This window comes from Pezoporus flaviventris, unplaced genomic scaffold, assembly GCF_033815535.1.
Source record: "Pezoporus flaviventris isolate CSIRO_AGI_PZ_B2104156 unplaced genomic scaffold, CSIRO_AGI_Pfla_v1 ptg000049l, whole genome shotgun sequence".
In the NCBI taxonomy this organism is placed as follows: Eukaryota; Metazoa; Chordata; class Aves; order Psittaciformes; family Psittacidae; genus Pezoporus; species Pezoporus flaviventris.
Window position 1 is genome coordinate 138,820 of NW_026892597.1, and position 18,990 is coordinate 157,809.

Here is an 18,990-nt window from a genome sequence, read left to right on the forward strand (position 1 = left end):
TGCAGGTGCTGGGCATGGAAGTGCTTGCCTTGCACAGGAGACTGAGTTGTACTGATGCATGTTAGCTGTGAAAACAACTAGCTTTATTTCAGGAACAAGTCAACATTTGTCTGAATTATGAAGAGCATGGAAAGATGGAGCAGGCCTTTGATAGTGAGGCAGCTTTTGAGTAAGCATGCATTGCCCCAGAGGGAAATGGCTGTGGTACACTGCAGCCTACCCTGGCTCCTGTTCATCCTGCTGCTGAAAGCCTTTTTTCCTTTAGGGCCTTCAGGAGCTCCTGCACCTGAGTAAGGAGTTTCACCAGCTTCTGTTGTGGAAATGGGCAGGAGTTAATGGTGCCTGATTCTGTTGGTCTTGGCTTTGGCTTTGACTTTGACTTTGATTTTGGCTTTGGCTTTGGCCTTGGCCTCTGAGTAGGAGGTGAGGTGAAGACTGGCTGTAGTGTTGGATTAGCTGTTGTTCCTGGGTGCAGTCCCATCTGTACGAGGATCCATTCATAGAAGTGCAGAGTGGAGGTGTAGACTCCTGGCTGTTGTGCTCTCACGCAGCCTTTCCCCCAGCTGGTCACTCCCACAACCCAGTAGTAGTCAGCATTGTTATCTTTGCATGCAAGGGGACCACCACTGTCACCCTGCAGCGGAAGAGAGTGGATGAGGGTGCTGTTGGTGGCCATTGGCACTAAGGCTGGCTCCTTCTCTCACAGAGCTGCCAGAGCTGCATTCACTGCACAGAAGCTCTGCTCAGGTGCCAGAGCCTACAGAACCTTGTCTGGAGGGGGCTGCAGGGCTGTGAGGTTGGGCTCTCCCTCATCTCTGTGTAGGGATCCTGGGTGTGAGGAAGACGGACATTCCAGGATTGGGAACTGGACCTCTGGGCTGCCAGAAGCACTGGATGGGCTTCCTGAGCAGAGTACCCTGGGATGAGGGGGGCACTGGGCAAGCAGCTGCAGATGGAAGAGGGGAGGGAAGCCCCAGCAGTGCTGTGGACCCCAGGGTGGGAGGTGACTTGCCAGGCAAAGCATGTGCCACGTTCTGTTTGGGCTGCCTGTGCTGCTGGGGGTTGACCTGTTCCACGCTCCTACCTGGCACGAGTCGATGCCGCTCTGCAGGTACCCGGTGCATAAGTTGTGGCTAAGGATGTCCCCTGGATACCTCCGGCTGCTGTTACAGGCGTTGATATCAATGAGATAGACCCTGGCCTCCTGCACACTATCAGCTACTTTTCCAACTGTGAGCACAGAAACAGCAGCTTGTGACCAGTTTTCCTGCCCTGTCTGGGTGAGCCCTTTCCTTAGCGCATGGTTTTGCCCGTTGAGAGGCATTGGACCCATGTTTCCCTTCTGTCTTGCTCCGCACAGTGGGTCAGGCCCATCTCTTGAGGCACACATCCCTGACATTTGCCTCTTGCCTCTGCTGCTGGGGAGCCTGGCCCGTGCCCCCTGTGTGCCAAGCTTGCCCTGGGGACACAAGTGCTTTTTGGGAACTCGCATCTTGCATCCATCAAACCCCAGCCGCTGATGTAGCAGTCTGTCAGCTGGGACACTGCCAGTGAGGCATTGGGCACACAGGCAAGCTGAACATAATCGCTGCACTGGACAGGCTGGTCCAGTTCCAGCAAGGCGATGTCATTCCCCTCTGAGATGTTGGTGTAGGGTTCATGAACAATCACTTGCTTAATCCTGTGTACTTGGACCTCAGGGCCCAGCTGAGACACTTGGGTGGCCCCGATCACCACGCGCTACACTGGGACATGCCTAGTAGTCAGATGGAAAGAGGGCTCAGAGGGAGCACAGCCGCATGCCTGCTGCTTCCCAAGGGAGAGAGGAAAGCAGTCATAGAATAGGAATGTATGATCAGAGAATGGTTTGAGTTGGAAGGGACCTTCAAAGCTTATCTAGTCCACCCCCACCCTGCAATGAGCAGGGACATGTTCAACTAGACCATGTTTCCTAGGACCACATCCAGCCTGACCTTGAATGTCTCCAGTGATGGGGCATCCACCACCTTCCTATATTTTACCACCCTCATTGTAAAGAATTTCTTCCTCACATCCAGCCTGAGTCTCCCCTCTTCAAGTTTAAAAACATCACCCCTCATCCTCTCCCAATAGGCCCTGCTGAAGTCTGTCCCCAAGTTTCTTACAGGCCCCTTTTAAGAACTGAAAGGCACCAGCGCCTTCTCTTCTCCAGGGTCAACAGCTCCAACTCTCTCAGCTATTCTTCATAGTAGAAGAAAGTCTTAGCCCTCTGATAATTTTTGAGGTCCTTCTCATGAGCCTCTCCAACAGGTCCATGTCTTTCCTGTACTGAGGACTCGAGAGCTGGATGCAGACTCCAGGTGGGATCTCACCAGAGAAGAGGGGAAGGATCACCTCCCTTGACCTGCTGGCCATGCTCCTCTGGTTGCAGCCAAAGATATGATTGGCCTCTGGGCTGTGAGTGCATATTGCCTGCTCATGGCCAATCTTCCATCTGCCAGTACCCCCAAGTCCTTCTCCTTAGGGCTACTCTCAATCCCTCTATCCTCCAGCCTGTATTGATACTGGAGGTTGCCCTGGCCCACATGCAGGACCCTACACTTAGCCCTGTTGAGCCTCATGAGGTTTGCATGAGCCTCAAGCCTATCTGAGTTCCTGTGGATGGCATCTTCTCCCTCAGGCATGTCAACTGCACCACTTAGCTGCATGTCATCTGCAAACTTGCTGACAATGCACTCAATCCCACTGTCTGTGTTGTTGATGAAGACACTAAAGAGTACTGGTTCCAGTACAGACACTGAGGGATGCCACTTGTCACTGGTGTCCATTCAGACATTGAGTCATTGACCACTACCCTCTGGATGCGACCATCCAGCCAATTCCTAATCCACCAAACAGTCCACTCATCAAATCATACCTCTCCAGTTTAGGATGTTGTGAGGGACTGTGTCAGGCTTTACAGAAGTGCAGATAGACAACATCCATAGCCCTGTGTTTCTCAACTAATGTAGTAACAGTGTTACGGAGGATGCGACTCCCCCAGCGTGCCTTAGGCTCAAGGAGGGTTGAGCTGGAGGCTGCTAGGGGGCTGTAGCACAAGCCCAGCTTTCTCTGAGCAGTCTCTCACTGGGCTCTGCAGTGCCCAGGCACTGGGTATTCTGCAGGGAAATGTGATGGGAATAGCATGTGGTGCTGTGGACAGCACCTGCTGGTGTTGTGGAGATGTTCCTGTGCCCTGGACCTCTGACCTGGATGCCGCAAAGCAGTGGGCTGTGAGAGAACCCACTGTGGGCTGATGAGTGACCCTCCGCAGATGTGTGCCATGCCTCTGTGCAAGGTTGTCTGGATGCTGATGATCCATGGCCAGGAGCTTGGCTGGGCATCTGTGCCCCCAACAACACGTGATGTGCCATGAGACACAGCCATGGGCTGCAGCCCTCAGGTCCTGTGAGACAAACTCATCACTGTCCTGCCTGATGGCTGCTGCTGCTGGGGCTGAAGGTCAGTCCCTTCCCCACAGGGCACTGCATAGACAGCAGGACCAGGGAACCCTGTGGGATGTGTGTCCCTCTGCCTCTGTTTCTATTGTAGTCCATAGATGAGTTGTGCCAACAGCCTGGGGCTGGCAGGGAACAGAGGCCCTCATATAGGGTTTGGGTGTGGTGGTGGTGTGGCCTTGGCGGACAAGCAGACACCCTCCAGTGAATCCCATCATAGCTGGGACCCCAAGCTCTCTCCCAGAGCCTCAGGCCACTTACCCACAGCTGTCCCATGTGCCATGGGCAGGCCAGCACATGGCCAGCAGGATGAAAGGGGGAGCAAATCCATTAGTGCCATATGCCCACGAGCACTGACGATCTGAGGGCTGACGGCCACCACTGCAGCAGCTGCCAAACTGCCACAGCACCCACGTTGCCCTTGATGCTGGGGCTGAAGTCACGGAAGGGCTGGTTCCATGGGGGGTTCCAGGCACGAGGGGAGGCAGGACCTGGGACTGGGCACCCCCTGCACAGCCCTTCTGAACACTCTGCTTGTGGGATAAGGGATGCAGCCCTGTGGCGGCAGCAGCACCTGCCTATGAGCACTGCTGCTCCCAGCTAGCAGGGAAACAAACCAGTGTGGCATCAGAGCCTCTGAGAGTTCGCTGCCACCATGCTCTCTGCAGCTGTCTACCACCAGGTACTTCCAAGAAACATACACCAGAGAACATTACTACAGGCAGTATGCACATGTTTGGGTGTTGAAGGCCTGATGTGGTTACGATCACGGCACTCAAGCAGTGATGTGCGAGCGGGACAAGTCCAGCACACCCTCACAGGGCACAGTGGATGTAGGCGTGTGTCTGGGTGGACCTGCAGGTGTACTGTTTTGTGTGGTGCACTCTGCATGCGCATGCACCATGTGTGCACTCTACAACATGACCCCGCCACCTCCAGTGCTCCCAGCAGCCCTTCCCCCGCTATCACCCACTGTGAGGCGTGCCCAGATGCACCAGCTCTTGGCACCTACTGTCCCCTGTGGCCTCCTGTGCTCCCTGGATCTCCCCTGTTCCCTGCTTCTGTTTCCCCACCCCCGACTTTCCAGCCCGCCATGGAGCATGGTGCCCTCACTGCATCCTCCTGCCCCACAGTACAAGGCCCCCCCCGCCCTCCAAATCCTGCAGGGCCCCTTGTGGCTTCCATTCCCTCTTCCCCCCCTTCACTGTGCCCTCTCGATGCAGACCCCCCCCCCCCCCCCCCCCCAAGCCTCCTGGCACCCACCCTGCACCTCCCAGGCCTCAGCCGCTGCACCCCGCTCCCGAAGCACTAACCGCCCACTCCTTCTGGACCCCTACCCTGTCTAGCAGCACCTTCACCGGGCAGCCCCGGGCCTACAGCACCGACACCATGCAGTGGAGAGCCCTGGGCCTACAGCAGCGGAACCCTGACAGCCTCAGACTTCCATCCTGGCACCAGAGAGCCTCGAACACCAGAGAGCTCCGGGCCTTTAGCACCGGGCCCGGACAGTCCCATGCTCCGGCCGTCAGCTCCGGGCACTGGGCACCGGCGAGCCCCGTGCGCGATACAGTCCCGTACATCAGACACCTCCGTCCCGTCAGCACCGGATACCGGACAGCTCTTTCAGCACCGGATACCGGACAGCTCCCGCCGCGCAGCCCCGGGGCAGCGTCTGCCCCCCTAGGCCTACCCAGTGCGGCTCCCAGCCCCTGCACCCCCCCTTATGCAACCTCTCTGCATCTCCTGCACCCACTATAGACCCATAGACCCCCTGCCCCTCTCCTATGCCCCCGAACCCCGCTTTCCGTTCCTGTACCCCCCGAATTCCTTCTATACATCTTCTTACACCTCGCTATGAGTCCCCCTGCATCCCCTTCACAGTGCCCTCACGTAACCCCCCTCCCCTGCCCCGACTCTTGCGCAGATCTCCCTTCCCCCTCCTTCCCACCCTCTATACAGCTTCTTCCCTCACAGCCTCCCACCCTCTCCATGTTCAGCCATGACCATATTCCGGCACCGTCTCTTCCCACCCATAGCCCCCTGCACCACCCCACAGCCTCTCCTCCACTCTAGATAGGCCCCCGCCTATACTACCCCGTACTCCCCCAATACCCCACCTACATCCCGCCTCCTCCATACCCCTCGCTCCCATCTTTATGCCCTCGCTGCTCCCCCCAACCTATAACCTCTAGAACCCCAATACCCACATTACATCCCTTCCCCCATACACCCCCTACCACTCTCTACACCACCCCTTTACCTCCCCCAATAGCCCCCTCCCTATACATCCCTCCCCATTCATAGCCTCCCCGTTCTCCTCCCCCAGTCTCCCCTCCCTTGTACATCCCTTCCCCTTGCCTATAACACCCCCCCCTTCCTACCCACCCCCAACCCCTCCCCATACATCCCGCCCCCCCTTCATACCTCCCGGCCCCTCCCTCTCTCTGGCTCCGCCCCCCGCGCGCTCCCGCCGCCCCCGCGCCCCGCCCGGCCGCGCTCCCGCCGCTCCCCCCCCCCCGCCCGCTCGCCCCGCGGCCCCCCCCGCGCTCCTCCGCAGTCCGGCGCAGCCCCGGCCGGGAGAAGATGGCGGATCGCGCCGAGATGTTCTCGCTCTCCACCTTCCACTCGCTCTCGCCGCCCGGCTGCAGGTGGGAACCGCCGGCACCGGGACGGGGGGGAGCTCCTGTGCGGGGCACAACGGGGCCGGGGCTGCCCTTCTCGGTGCAGCGGCAGAGGAAAGGGGGGGTGGTCCCAGGCCCGTGCCGCCCCCCCGCCGGGCCCGTTCACCCTTGGGATACCGGAGCCGCGCAGGCTCCGTCCCGGGATTAACGACGCAGCAGCCGCAGGCGCAGCCCCCTCCCCTCTCCTCGCCATCACCCGTCGCTCCCTCGGGGCGGGGGATGCTGGAGGTCTCCCCCCCTGTGTGCGTGTGTCCCTCCCGCATCCCGCCGCTGCGGTGGAGCCGCCGCCGCCTCTTTGTCTCTCTCAGGGACACCGGATACCGGCACCGGGAGAGGGCCCCGCGGGTGACCCCCGCACCGGGGAGGGCTGGGGCTCGGCGGGATTCAGCCCCTCCATTCCCCGCACCTCGCCTGACCTTGGCGGGACCCCTTGGAGCGGCGGTGCCGAGGGTTGCGGGGCTGGGGGGTCCCGGCAGCGGGATGGGAACGGGGAGGTGGCGGTGGATGGGGGAGGGGGGGACACGGACGTGGAGGTGCGAGAGCTGCGGGGCGATGGAGCCGGGAGTGGAGCGCAGGATGTGCCCTTGGCTGGTTGGCCTCTGCTGGGGAGGTGTCGTGGCTACTCCCAGGGCTATACCCCCTCCCCCTTTCAAGGGCTCCCCCCTTCTCCAGGCAGCCCCCTTTCCCTGAGCATCCCCCCTTTCCCTGAGCATCCCCCTTTCCCTGGCATCCCCCCTTTCCCTGGCATCTCCCCTTTTCCTGGCATTCCCCCATTTCTCTGGCACCCCTTCGCCAGCCATGCCACACAGCAGGATCCTAGGATACTGGGATGCAGGATGGAGGACATGGCCTCTGCTCGGCTTCGCCCTGCCTCTCGCCCAGGCCCCGGAGTTTTTGGGGTGTCTTGGAGGTGTCCCCCTCACCATACTTCCCATCCAACTCCCAGTGTGAGGTCAGGGCTGGCCTCAGCAAGTCCTGTTCCTGCCCTTCGCTGCTGCACAGGCCTGGGCTGGGCCCATGTCCCAGTGGGGGACAGTGAGGTCAGATCCCCGCCCCAGCCTGGACCCCTCATGTCCCTGCCCCAAGAGAGTGGGTGCTGGAACCAGGTCACATCCCCGGGGATTGCAAGAGCACCCGGGTCCCGGTGAGCACCCATGGATGCTCGGTGCAGGCAGGAGAGAGCCCAGCTGTTGGCAGCATCGGATCTGGGATGTGCTCCTTCTGAGGAGGGAGGTTGTGTCCAGCCTAGGGCTTGGTGGGATCCATCAGAGGGATAGGTGTGGGAAGGCCGTGGTGCAGTGACAGGGCCTTGGCATGGACAGCTCTTGCCTCCCAGTCAGGGCAAGGTGCAACCATGGGAGCCCCGGTGCTGGTCACTGGCTGGGGTGCGGGACACTCAGCCCTGAGCTCCCTGTGTCCTCTGCCCAGCCCTGGGCACGCATCCCTGGCTCATCCCTGCTGGAGAAGCCGCTGCAGAACCGTTGCTGCCAGGACAAACTGTCAAGGGAGCTGCTCTGGAAACAGGGAGGAAATCCAATCTCCAATGGCTTGTTCAGCAGTCACTGCTGCCCCGGGAAGCCCGGCCCCGCCAGCCCTGGGGCAAACACCCCCACACCCTGCTCTCCATGCCTGTCCCCCCCACAGACCTGCTATGGACTCACTATAGGGCTCCCTGCACCCTAGGGTGAGTGATGTTGGGACCCTTTTGTGGTCCATCTCCAGCTCTCTCCTGATTGAGGCCAGCTGCCGCCTCCCCAGTCCACCACCCTGGTTCCACTTCAGCTCCGAACCTCACTTGGCTGCTCCCCATCACCCTGGCTTCAGTGTCTGGTGCACCCATCACAGGGACAGCCGCTGTCCTTCCTGCCTGCTGCACAGCACCTGTGTGTCTGGGTGCCTGCTGCTGTATCCCTGCACCCACAGTGGTGGGGCTGCCTCTTCTTCGATCCAGCGAGGCCATGGCCAATGTCCCCAAGGGTCCCTTCAGGACACTGTAGGTCCAGGATGGCTCTTACTGGTGGCCTCAATCCCACCATGGCAGCCCCTTCCCACCATGGTGACCCTTCTCCCCATCCCACTGCAGCAGCCCCATCCTTCTGTGGCATCCCTATTCCACCGTGGCAGACCCATCCCACCATGGCAACCCCACCTCTGCCGTGCTGTAACCTAGAAATCTCAGCCATGGTTTGTGGCAGCTCTCAGTTCCTCCCCAATGGCAGAACGGTGTCCCTGGCAAGCCCAAGCCTGGCTGCCAGCAGGCAGGACCCCAGTGTGGGGCAGGGACCCCAGCCCATTTGTGACATGCCGTGCTGGGCTATGCTGTCCCGTTGTGTTTCCTCTCGGCTGGGATGGGAGACCGCTGAGGCCCCAGAGCTCTGCTCCCACTGCCCTGGAGCTCCCCCAACCCTGGCTGGGGTCTGTGGTCTGGCACAGCCCCATGCCGTGCTGCACAGCTCATGATGCTTTTGCCACAAATCTGTGGATATTTGATGCAGCCTCAGTGCCCTACTTCTGGGAATTATGTGATTAGGGAGAATTGTTCTCCCTGGGAAAGGGGAGGAAGTGCTGGGTGAGGGGCTGAGTGACAGGCTGGGAGGGGGCTTTGGGGGCAAAGACAGGGAGTGGGGCATCTCCAGAGGCAGCCATGGCTGTGACCCCCCCAACCCCATGAGGGGCTCCGCTGTCAGCTGAATGCCAGGACTGAGCCCTAATGAGACCCTTATGAGCCCCAGTGGGACCTCAGTGAGACCCTGCTGAGACCCAGATGAGCCCAAATGAGATCCAAATGAGAACCCAGTGAGATCCCAACAGGACTGCAATGGACCTCAGTGGAACCCCAGTGAGACCCTCATGAACTCAAATGCTACCCCAGCAGGACCCCAGTGAGACCCCAGTCCTGTCCCCACCAGAGGAGCTCCACTGGGTGCTGCCATGCTTCTGTGAGGCCAGGCTGGGGGCATCCCTGGGTGTCCCCAGGGGTGGGCAGAGGATCTCCACCAGCGCAGGGTGCCACTGCACCTCCCGCCTTACAGAGCCACTGCAATCATCTCGTTTCCGTTTCCTGACACTGAATCCTGCCAGTTGTCATCTTTTTCTTTATTTTCGCCCTTTCCCTGCAGAAACCGCTGGTTTCCATGGCTCCCCCGTTGTTCCTGACAGGATCGGCTCAGTTTGGTTTCCCTGACTGCTGGGACCCTGGCGTGTGTCTTGGGTTTGGCTTGACAGATTTTGAAGGGAAATTGGGAAGATGGTGCTGCCCACCATGGTGGCCTCAGGACCTCTGCTCGGTCAGGGGCAACTGTGGTGGGGTGGCCATGGTCTGCACTGGGCTCACACTGGGCAGGAGGGAGCGCAGTGCTGAGAGCAGCGCCCTGTGCAGCGATGTGCCCATCACCCTCCCAGCTCCTCAAGCCTCGCCTGGCTTCTGGTGTGGTGCTGACCCCCAAGCTCTGCACCCCCTGGCCATAGTGTGCTGCATCGGCTTGGCCAGAGCTCCCGAGTGGTGGGGTGACTCCAGCACGTCCCCTCTCTCCAGGGCCCCCCAGGACATCAGTTTGGAGGAGTTTGATGATGAGGACCTGTCAGAGATCACAGATGACTGCGGCATTGGGCTGAACTACGACTCAGACCACTATGAGAAGGTGCAGGAGCTGTGGGGCTGTGTCCCCTGGGGCCATGATGCTGCACAGGGCTGTGGTGGGGACTGGCCATGGGCACTGTCCCTTCCTGGAATGGGTGTACCAGGGCCCCAAGGGGATGTGCTGCAGGGGTCTGAGCCTAGGCACAGTGGGGCCTCCCACCACATCTGGTGAGCTCCATGGGGGACATGTGTGGCTCAGCAGCCAGACCCACACTGGCTTCACCAAACAACTACAATTTTGTGGTTCTAGTGGCTCCAGTGGCTTCCACTTACTCAGCTCTTCCCAGCTCTGCCCAGCACTGGGTGGGATGAGGCACTGCCTGTTGGGGCTGGGACAGGCAGGGTGCTGGCAGAGATAGGGGATCCCTGGTGCCTGGCAGAGGGCACATTCCCCTTGGGGATGTTGCCACCATGCTGCTGGGGCATGAGCAAAGGCACTGCCAGCCCAGTGCTGGGAGGGATGTGCTGTGGTGGCCATGGCCGGTGTGGTGGCCATGGTTGTGGACAGCACGAGCCTGGTGGCTGCTAACCCTGTGCCACATCCCCAGGACTGCCTGGTGCTGGAGCGTGGCGAGCAGCCGCATCCAGTCTGCACCTTCCAGGATGACTTCCAGGAGTTTGAGATGATTGACGACAACGAGGAGGAGGAAGAGGAGGAAGAGGAGGAGGAGGGCAATGAGCTGGAAGCTCCACCATCCCCTTTGGCCTCACCTATCCCCTCACCCAGCCTGGAGGAGACACAGAAGCACCGACCCACCACCCTCAACTTGATGGCCCCGGGCACACAGGTGAGGGAGAGGTGGCTGGGGGGGGCCCTGTCCCTGTCCCAACACTCTAGGGCTGGTGGAGGAGCAGCAGGGGCTTTGTGGGGTGAATTGTGGGGAGAGACCTAAGGGGGTAGGCTCTGCCCCAGAGTGGGGAGCACTAGCGGGCAGAGACGCTGCTGGCTCCAGCTTTGCCATGGTGGGACTGAGGTGGGAACATTGGGGATGGGTCCGTGGAGTTCTCAGGGGACCCTGCAAGCTTGTGCAAGGCCCTGAGCTGAGGGGTCCTGGAGGCTTTGCGATCTCCATCCCCATGTTCGGTGCCTGGGGGTGTCTGGAATGTGTCAGTGCTGTGGGCCCCATGCATCGCGCATGTGCATGTGCAGGGGTGCTGGTGTGCATTGTGTCCCTCCTCCTCCATCCCTGGGCTCAGGGGAGACCCTGCAGGCGTGGGGCTCTGCAGGGGTGTCCCCACCACACGTGTGAGTGGTGCCAGCCCTGAGCTGCCGCCCCACCGCAGTGCGTGGGCAGCCGTGCACGGTGCTTGCGGTGCTGCCTGCATCCGGCTGTGTTGCCATGGTGCCGGGGGGGGATATCGGGATTCTTGGACCCCCTCCTGGGAGGGGCTGGAGGGTGCCAGGGGGCTGCCAGCCCCAACCTGATGCAGCAGCACCAGCCACCCTGGTTCATTGTCCCTGTGGTGTGAGCAGAATCCCCAGCAATTGCCAGGTTCGGTCTTTGTTGGTGCTCCCAGGGTGCAAATCCTGGTAATCCCAGCTCTGGTTCATGTGCACTGGTGCCAGGAGGAGGCTCCACCCTGCTCTTTGGGTGCCATCTCCCCCAGTACCCATTGCCATCCTCCCAGTACACATTCCCGTCTCCCACTGCTTACTGGTGCACGTCCTGTGGCATATAACCCCACTCCCTCATCTCCTGCTCAGTGGGATTATCTCTGCCTGTGCTTCCTGCCAGGACTAATCCACAGCCATCTCCATGCTGGATGGGCAGCCCTGGCCCTGCTGGCTCCTGGGCTGGTGGCTCTTTGGGGTGCCACTTACTGGGGTCAGGATCTGCTTTTGGGGGCACATAGCACAGCAGGGCCCTCATGGTGGGGGTCAGCACCAGTCCCCTGTGCAGTGCCATCCCATGGTCCTGCTCCAGCTGGGCAGGGGAGCTGGGGATGTCATGGCCCTAATCCAGATAAATCTCTGGGCACGTGGCTCTGGTGCTGCCAAGCTGGTGGGGAGCACTGAGCTGTGTCAGGGGATGTTCCTGGGGTGGTCTGGATGTGTTTGGTGCCCCTGGTTCCCAAATGTCCCGAGGGCTTACCCCCGACTGTGGCTCTGCTCTTCCCCTAGGACTCCCTAAACAACAACGGCAGCTTCCCACCACCCGCTCACCGCACCAGCTGGCAGGATGCCCTTCTTCACTCCTCCTCCTCCTCCTCTTCCTCACACACTGGTGAGTGCTGATAGTGATGGGGTCCCGGAGTGGGGAACCCTCCTGCCTGGGGGTCCCACAGCCCCTTTGGTTGGAACCCAGCAGGGTTCTCACCTGTTTGACATGGGGGTGTGCTTTTCTCCCTTACAGGACACTCATCCCCCCACGCCTGCATCCAAGAGGGACCCTGCCTGGAAAGCCCGAAGGGGCCGAGTGCAGGGGCTGGGCAGGCCCCTGCCCCACTGCAGCCCAAACCCTTGGACTCGCAAGGCAACAGCCATGAGTCCCTGGCACATGGTAACCCATCACCCCTGAGAGCCGGGGCAGATCATAACATGAATCTCATCTCCGCTGTGCTCCAAGCTCCGCACTCCCCATCACGCCTCCACCAGCCACCCCCTAAACAGTGTCTCTCTCCAACAGGGCCTGTGGCTCCTCCTGGCCCCGCCGCGGTCTCACCATTGCTCGCCGACGGCTGCCGTGTCCCACCAAGGCACCAAGCATCTGGTGCCCGGGAGAGGCCGGTGCCTGGCGAAGGGGGGAGCCCGGGGTCCCCCACAGCACCCCACCAGCAGCCCAGCTCCCCACGGCCGCAGGAGGAGCCAGTGGCTGTGGCTGAGCAGCATGATGGGTGCTCTGGTGCCTACGTGTGTGCTGTGGGGCCAGCGGAGCTGCTCAGCTCTGACGGGGAGGGCGCCCAGTCTGGCCGAGCCGCAAGCGTGCGTGGGCACCCCTCAGGCTCCTCGGAGACCACGTCGCCCTCCTCAGACCCTGGCATTGAGGCTGACCTCACCAGCAGGACCACCAAACCCTTCCTGCCTGGTGGCCGGCATGGAGAAGACCTGAGCTCGCCCGGCTCTGACTCGGATGTGGAGGGGGAGATCGAGGCAGCCTTTGCTGGTGGGCGCCTGGTCAGCAACATGATCTCCTCCATCTCGGAGACGGAGCTGGACCTGAGCAGCGACAGCAGCAGTGGCAGGTCCTCCCACCTCACCAACTCCATTGAGGAAGCCAGTTCACCCACCTCAGAGGCTGAGCTGGAGACGGAGCTGGAGGCCCCTGGCTTGATGGGCATCAAGGACTCCCTGCTGCTGGACAAGGGCAAGGAGGAGGAGATCCTGGAGATGGAGATCCCAGAGCATGGCATGGTGCGGCGGGAGAGCCTGGCCGAGCTGAAGGTGGAGGGCTACTATGACAGCCTGAACCCAGAGGACTCCTCTGTGCCTGCTGGCCAGACTGATGTCTCCACCTCCAGCCCCCTGGATCTGAAGATTGACCCAGACCACAGCCTGGAGAGCATCCGACGCTCCTTCTACCTGCCCGTGGGGCCCAAGCTGATGCCCGAGGCAGATGAGGATGACAACAGCGAGTATGACTCCGATTCAGAGTCAGAGCCCGACCTGAGTGAGGACTCAGACTCGCCATGGCTGCTCAGCAACCTTGTCAACAAAATGATCTCGGAGGGCTCTTACCCCATCAAATGCCCGGACGAGTGCTTCCAGCAGACCCACTCGCTCTGTGACACCATCTCGCCAGCCTCTGACCTAGAGCCCGAGATCCTGAGCGAGGCACTGGATGGGGACTCAAGCTCACGGGCCTCCCCCGGGGACACAGCTGCACTACCCCACTGCCAGCGCGCCATTGAGCTGGTGGACATGGAGACACTGCGCAGCTCCCTGCAGCGTGCTGAGGATGATGAGCGGGCTCTGGCTGCCACCACGATGGAGCCGGTGCCAGAGCTGCCTGCCAACGACCCAGGGCCCTTCCTCTTCCTGAGTAACCCCACAAATGACACCATTGCGCCTGTCTTCCCGGGGCACCCTGTCACCCTTGACAGGTTGGGCTCCTCTGAGGTCCTGGCCACCTTTGGCTGCTACAGCCCTCCATGCACCTCACCTGGCACTGGGGAGCAGTCCCCCACTGCTAAATTGCCGGCCACCGGCCCGGGGGACTGGGCCATCGACAGGGACCTGGACTCCGGCGTCCTGGAGGCCGATGACATGATCGATGACATCCGGTTAGCGCCCCAGGGGCAGAGCCCCAGTGCTGGCCCACCCGACCTGGACGTCTCCACTGCCAAGACCAACCGTGGCTTCACCATGGCCTACTCGACAGACGAGGACGAGGTACCCTACCTGAAGGGCTCGCCCTTTGCTGAGGACCCACTGCCGCCGGACCCGGGGGTGCTGGAGCCGCGGGCGCTGGATGAGTCCCTGGCCTATGACTCCATGAAGTACACGCTGGTGGTGGATGAGCACACGCAGCTGGAGCTGGTGAGCCTGCGGCGCTGCACCTCGGTGCTGAGCGATGACAGTGACCTGCTCCGTGCCTGCGACCGCTGCGACCTGGAGGACGAGGCGGCCTTCGGGGATGGGCTGGTAGCTCCCAATGGCCACAGCTCCTCCGAGGACTCGTCCCCTGAGGCTGACCTGCAGTTCTCCAAGAAGTTCCTCAATGTCTTTGTCAACAGCACCTCCCGCTCCTCCAGTAAGTGATGTGTGCCGTGCTGTGCCACACTGGGCCATGCCATGCCATGCCATGGTGTCCTGGGCTGGTCTGTATGCTGTTGGCATGCTGGCTGCTCTGTACCATCTCTCCTCAGCCATCCTGGCCATGGTGGCATCCCCATGTGGCACAGCATGGCATGGCGCAGGAGGTGGGGGAGGGCAGCTGCAGGGGTTGTGGGGCTTGACCCGAAGGCCGCGGGCTCTCCGCCATGGGGCCACAAGGTTTCTCTGTGTGGCTGATCCCCAGCTTCCCTTTGGCCTATGGGGTCCTCTGCCCTGGGCTGTAGGTGGGGGGGCTCAGATGGAACCCCCCCAGGAAAGAGCCTGAGCCTATGAGCGATGGCCGGTCTGCTCCTGTCACCCTGAGGGTGCTGCAGGCCCCAGGGGTGGGCAGAGGTGGGGATGCCTCCCATGCCATGGGGTGGGAGCTGCACTCTCACCCTATGGCAGCCTCCTGCTCCTCCTCTGCAGGCACGGAGTCCTTCGGGCTGTTCTCCTGCATGGTGAATGGGGAGGAGCGGGAGCAAACCCACCGGGCCGTCTTCAGGTGAGCAGTGAGCCCAGACACCCTGGTGATGGGCACGGTCCACCACGGGGGCTTTCAGGACCCTCTTTCCCATGGCTCTGCTCTCTGCCCACATCCTCATTTCCACTGTGCTTCCCCCAGGTTTATCCCACGCCACGAGGATGAGCTGGAGCTGGATGTGGATGACCCCATCCTGGTGGAGCTGGAGGAGGATGACTACTGGTACCGGGGCTACAACATGCGGACAGGGGAGAGGGGCATCTTCCCAGCCTTCTATGCCCATGAGGTCGTTGGCCAAGCCAGAGATTCCATTGGTAGGAGCCTGCAGGGGTTGTGGGGGATACTGGGGGACATGGGGGTCTTGGTGCACAGTCTCCTTGTCCTGTCTCGCCATGCAGGCCTCAAGAGGAACCCGTGTTGGGTGGAGCGGTTCAACGTGCAGTTCCTGGGCTCAGTGGAGGTGCCGTACCACCAGGGCAATGGCATCCTCTGCGCTGCCATGCAGAAGGTGAGCCCCAGGGCGGGTGACAGTGGCAGTGGCATGATCCCTGGCTCCCCACATTGGCGGGACCTCAGCCTCATGGCCCTCACCTGCACCCCCAGATTGCCACCACTAGGAAGCTGACGGTGCATCTGCGCCCACCAGCCAGCTGTGACCTGGAAATCACGCTGCAGGGCATCAAGCTCATTCTGACTGTCACGGAGTACAGCCGGGACGAGGAGGTGAGGGGCATGGCTGTGGGGTGCCACGCAGCCCCTGTGCCCGAACAGGGTGCCTACACCTTGGTGGCTTCTCTCTTCCAGTTTGAACGCTGCAGCCACTTCTTCCAGATGAAGAACATCTCCTTCTGTGGGTGCCACCCCCGGAACAGCTGGTGAGACCCCCACAGTCCCCCCCAGGCAGCCCCAGTGGACCCCCGTCCATCCCCTCCATCCCCTGCCTGTGGCATGCACGCTCCTGTGGTTCCACACTGGGTCCCTCTGCCCCGTTCCATCCCAGTGAGGCTGTCCCAGTGCCCCCCAAGGTGCAGGAGTGGGGTGTGCCCCCCTCACCTGGCTTCCCCATTGCAGCTACTTCGGGTTCATTACCAAGCACCCAGTGCTGAGCCGCTTTGCCTGCCACGTATTCGTCTCCCAGGAATCCATGAGGCATGTGGCCGAGTGTGTCGGGTAAGATGGGGATGGGGGCAGCTGCGTGGGGCATAGTGCGGCTGGGGGTCTGGGTGCAAGGAGCTGGGGTGCTGGGGGTTGGGGTACAGGGTGCTGGCTGTGCTGAGGTTAAGAGCAGGGGGTAGGGATGCAGGAGGTTTGGATACAGGGAGTCTGGGGGTGCTGGGCTTCTGGGTCCAGGGGTGCTGGGGATTGGGATACAGGGGTCTGGATGCAGGATGCTGGCTGTGCTGGGGCTGGAGGTGTGGTGGGTTATGGTGCTGGGTGTGGAGGGGGTCTGGGTGCCAAGGTCATGGTGCATCTGGTCTGGCCATGCCAGTGCTGGGGGTGCATGGGGTCTAGGGATGCAGCAGGTATGGATACAGGGGGGCTGGGGGTGCAGGGGGTTGGGGTGCAGGCAGTTGTGGAGCTGCGGTCCAGGCCACATCCCATCCCTGAGCCCCCCCATTGTTCCCATCCTCACAGCCGAGCGTTTCAGGAATATTACCAGGAGCACCTGGAATATGCCTGCCCCACAGAAGACATCTACCTGGAGTAAGGGGGCAGCTGCTGCCTTTCCTGCTTCTGCCCCCCCCTCAGCCCCACAGACGGCCAGAGACTCTGTCTGAACCCCAACCAGTTGCCTTGGTCCCCCCTGCACATGTTCCAGCCCCACGGGCTCCCCCCCCCATCCTCACTGCTTCTCGGGGGGCCAGGGGCCCAGCCGTGCACCACAACTGGGTATTGGGGGTGCCCCCAGCATCACCCCAACCACGGGGGTGCTGCAGCCAAGCCACGGCACTGGGGCAGAAGCTGCCCCCCCTCTGCATGAGTGAAGCCAGCCTGTGGGGGGCACAGGAGCGGGGACCAGTTCTGCCCGCGCCACAGGGATGGAGACACTGGGGGGTGAATGGGGTTGGGGGGGGCTCAAGGAGGTGAATGGGGCTCGGGTGGGATTATTGGAGGGCTGGGGTGAGCATCTCCAGCCATGAACCACCCCCAGTCCATGGTGTCCCCTGCATAGTGGCAGTGGCACCTGCCACCCCTGGAACAGCCCGCTAAGAATAGCCCCTGCCCCTCCATGACCCCTGGGGGGACCCTGGTATGGCCCCTCCTGCCCCAGTCCCTCTGCCGGTGCCCCCAGCCCTTGCCCACCACTATCGCACCATCCATGGGGTGCAGGACCCTTGGCTGTGGGGCGCAGGACCCCCCGCTTGGGCTGTACTTGCCCAGTGAGAGGCAGGCTCAGGGCGGTGCTGGAGCCTGGCCAGTGTGGCAGAGGGCCGGTGGCCACCCTCACCCCTCGCTGCTGTGCCTGGTGGTGGTTTCCTTTGCTTGCCGGCCCCATGTGTCCATCCGCCCAGCGCTCAATGTGACGGTGACTCCACGCGCTCAATGTCCCGGTATTTATCTCCTAACTCCAAGACCAGGAGGAGCCCTGAGCAGCTGCCACTTGCCCAAACCCTGGTTCCAGGTTTTCTCCCCTCACCGCCTTGTCATCACCCATTTGGTCTTTCAATAAAGTATATGCTTGGTGTGACCACGAGACTGGGGATGCTTTATGGGTGTGATGGAGGAAGAAGGGGGTGCAAGTGCGAGGTGCTGCCAGGGCAGAGGTTCAGCAGGGCATAAGGAGGGAGTGCAGGAGGAGCGGGGGGTGCAGGCTGAACAGGAATGTGTGTGCAACAGCCACATGGGGCGGATGAGCGTGTGCAGGAGGCACAGGGAACAGAGGGTAGGGGCACATGCACACCCTGGTATGCGCGTGGGGTCCAGGCCCATGCTAGTGGCGATGATGGTGAAGGTGCTGGTGCCACTGCAGTGGCAGTGCTGCTGGGCAGAGAGATGGGAGTGTCAGGCTTGAGGATGGCATGGGGGCTGCTGGGCTTCAGAGGATTGTTGTGGGGATGTTACACCCAAACACCTTAATTGGAGCCATAATTCCTGTTTTTAAATGTTCAAATGAAATTCATAGAACCACAGACTGGTTTGTGTTGGGAGGGACTTTAATGCTCATCCAGCTCCAACCCCTGCCACAGGCAGGGACCCCTTCCACTGGAGCAGCTTGCTCCAAGCCCCTGTGTCCAACCTGGCCTTGAACACTGCCAGGGATGGGGCAGCCACAGCTTCTCTGGGCACCCTGTGCCAGCACCTCAGCACCCTCACAGGGAAGAGCTTCTGCCTAAGAGCTCATCTCAGTCTCCCCTCGGGCAGGTTCAAGCCATTCCCCTTGGCCTGTCCCTACAGGCCCTTGTCCCAAGTCCCTCTCCAGCTTTCCTGCAGTCCCTTCAGGCACTGGAGCTGCTCTCAGGTCTCCCCTTCAGGAGCCTTCTCTTGTCCAGGCTGACCCAGCCCAGCTCTCTCAGCCTGGCTCCAGAGCAGAGCTGCTCCAGCCCTTTCAGCAGCTCTGTGGCCTCCTCTGGACTTGCTCCAACAGTTCCATGTCCCCCTTGTGCTGGAGCACCTCTTCCTCCCTCAGACACTGTTTTCCCCAAGGCAAACATGGTGTCTGGGTTCACTTGCAGCTGCCAGCACTGAGTGAGGCTTCATGAGCTTCCCTTAGCTCTTGGCACTTGGTTCCCCGGTGCCACACAGATGGGGCCCCAGTGCTGACTGCCGGGCAGTGGGTGGCCACTGTCCCCAGGGGTGTTAGGGCCCCATGGGTGGGGTGTGATGGAGCCTGTGAGACTGTAGACCCTGGCGCAATCCCACAGACACCACGGCTGGTTTCACACCATCACTTGCCCATGGCTGTGATGACCACTTGTCCGGTGGTGGCCACGAATCCATCATGGTAGGGTGCAGCG

The 18,990-nt window shown here is 61.4% G+C and overlaps 2 protein-coding genes across 2 annotated transcripts; one reads left to right on the top strand and one right to left on the bottom strand.

Annotated features, from left to right (window-relative positions):
* Positions 1-46: 46 nt before the first annotated feature.
* Positions 47-1,333, bottom strand: LOC133277040 (acrosin-like). Its single transcript, XM_061468550.1, has 2 exons — positions 1,085-1,333; positions 47-634 (listed from the first exon to the last, which is right to left on the bottom strand). Exons 1-2 carry the CDS (start codon positions 1,331-1,333, stop codon positions 233-235), a joined length of 651 nt encoding a protein of 216 aa, XP_061324534.1. The 3' UTR covers positions 47-232.
* Positions 1,334-5,977: 4,644 nt separating this feature from the next.
* Positions 5,978-17,723, top strand: MAPK8IP2 (mitogen-activated protein kinase 8 interacting protein 2). The gene is made up of 12 exons (XM_061468575.1): positions 5,978-6,124; positions 9,693-9,798; positions 10,346-10,585; positions 11,920-12,022; positions 12,152-14,488; positions 14,980-15,055; positions 15,176-15,348; positions 15,433-15,542; positions 15,638-15,757; positions 15,839-15,909; positions 16,106-16,204; positions 16,670-17,723. Exons 1-12 carry the CDS (start codon positions 6,060-6,062, stop codon positions 16,740-16,742), a joined length of 3,573 nt encoding a protein of 1,190 aa, XP_061324559.1. The 5' UTR covers positions 5,978-6,059; the 3' UTR covers positions 16,743-17,723.
* Positions 17,724-18,990: the final 1,267 nt, after the last annotated feature.

Coding starts and splice junctions, on each gene's coding strand:
- MAPK8IP2 (XM_061468575.1), top strand. CDS start 6,060: ATGGCGGATCGCGCCGAGATGTTCTCGCTCTCCACCTTCCACTCGCTC. Junction 9,799..10,345: donor ACTCAGACCACTATGAGAAG/GTGCAGGAGCTG, acceptor CCACATCCCCAG/GACTGCCTGGTGCTGGAGCG. Junction 15,910..16,105: donor TGCCACCCCCGGAACAGCTG/GTGAGACCCCCA, acceptor TCCCCATTGCAG/CTACTTCGGGTTCATTACCA.
- LOC133277040 (XM_061468550.1), bottom strand. CDS start 1,333: ATGGGTCCAATGCCTCTCAACGGGCAAAACCATGCGCTAAGGAAAGGG. Junction 635..1,084: donor GCGGCATCGACTCGTGCCAG/GTAGGAGCGTGG, acceptor CTTCCGCTGCAG/GGTGACAGTGGTGGTCCCCT.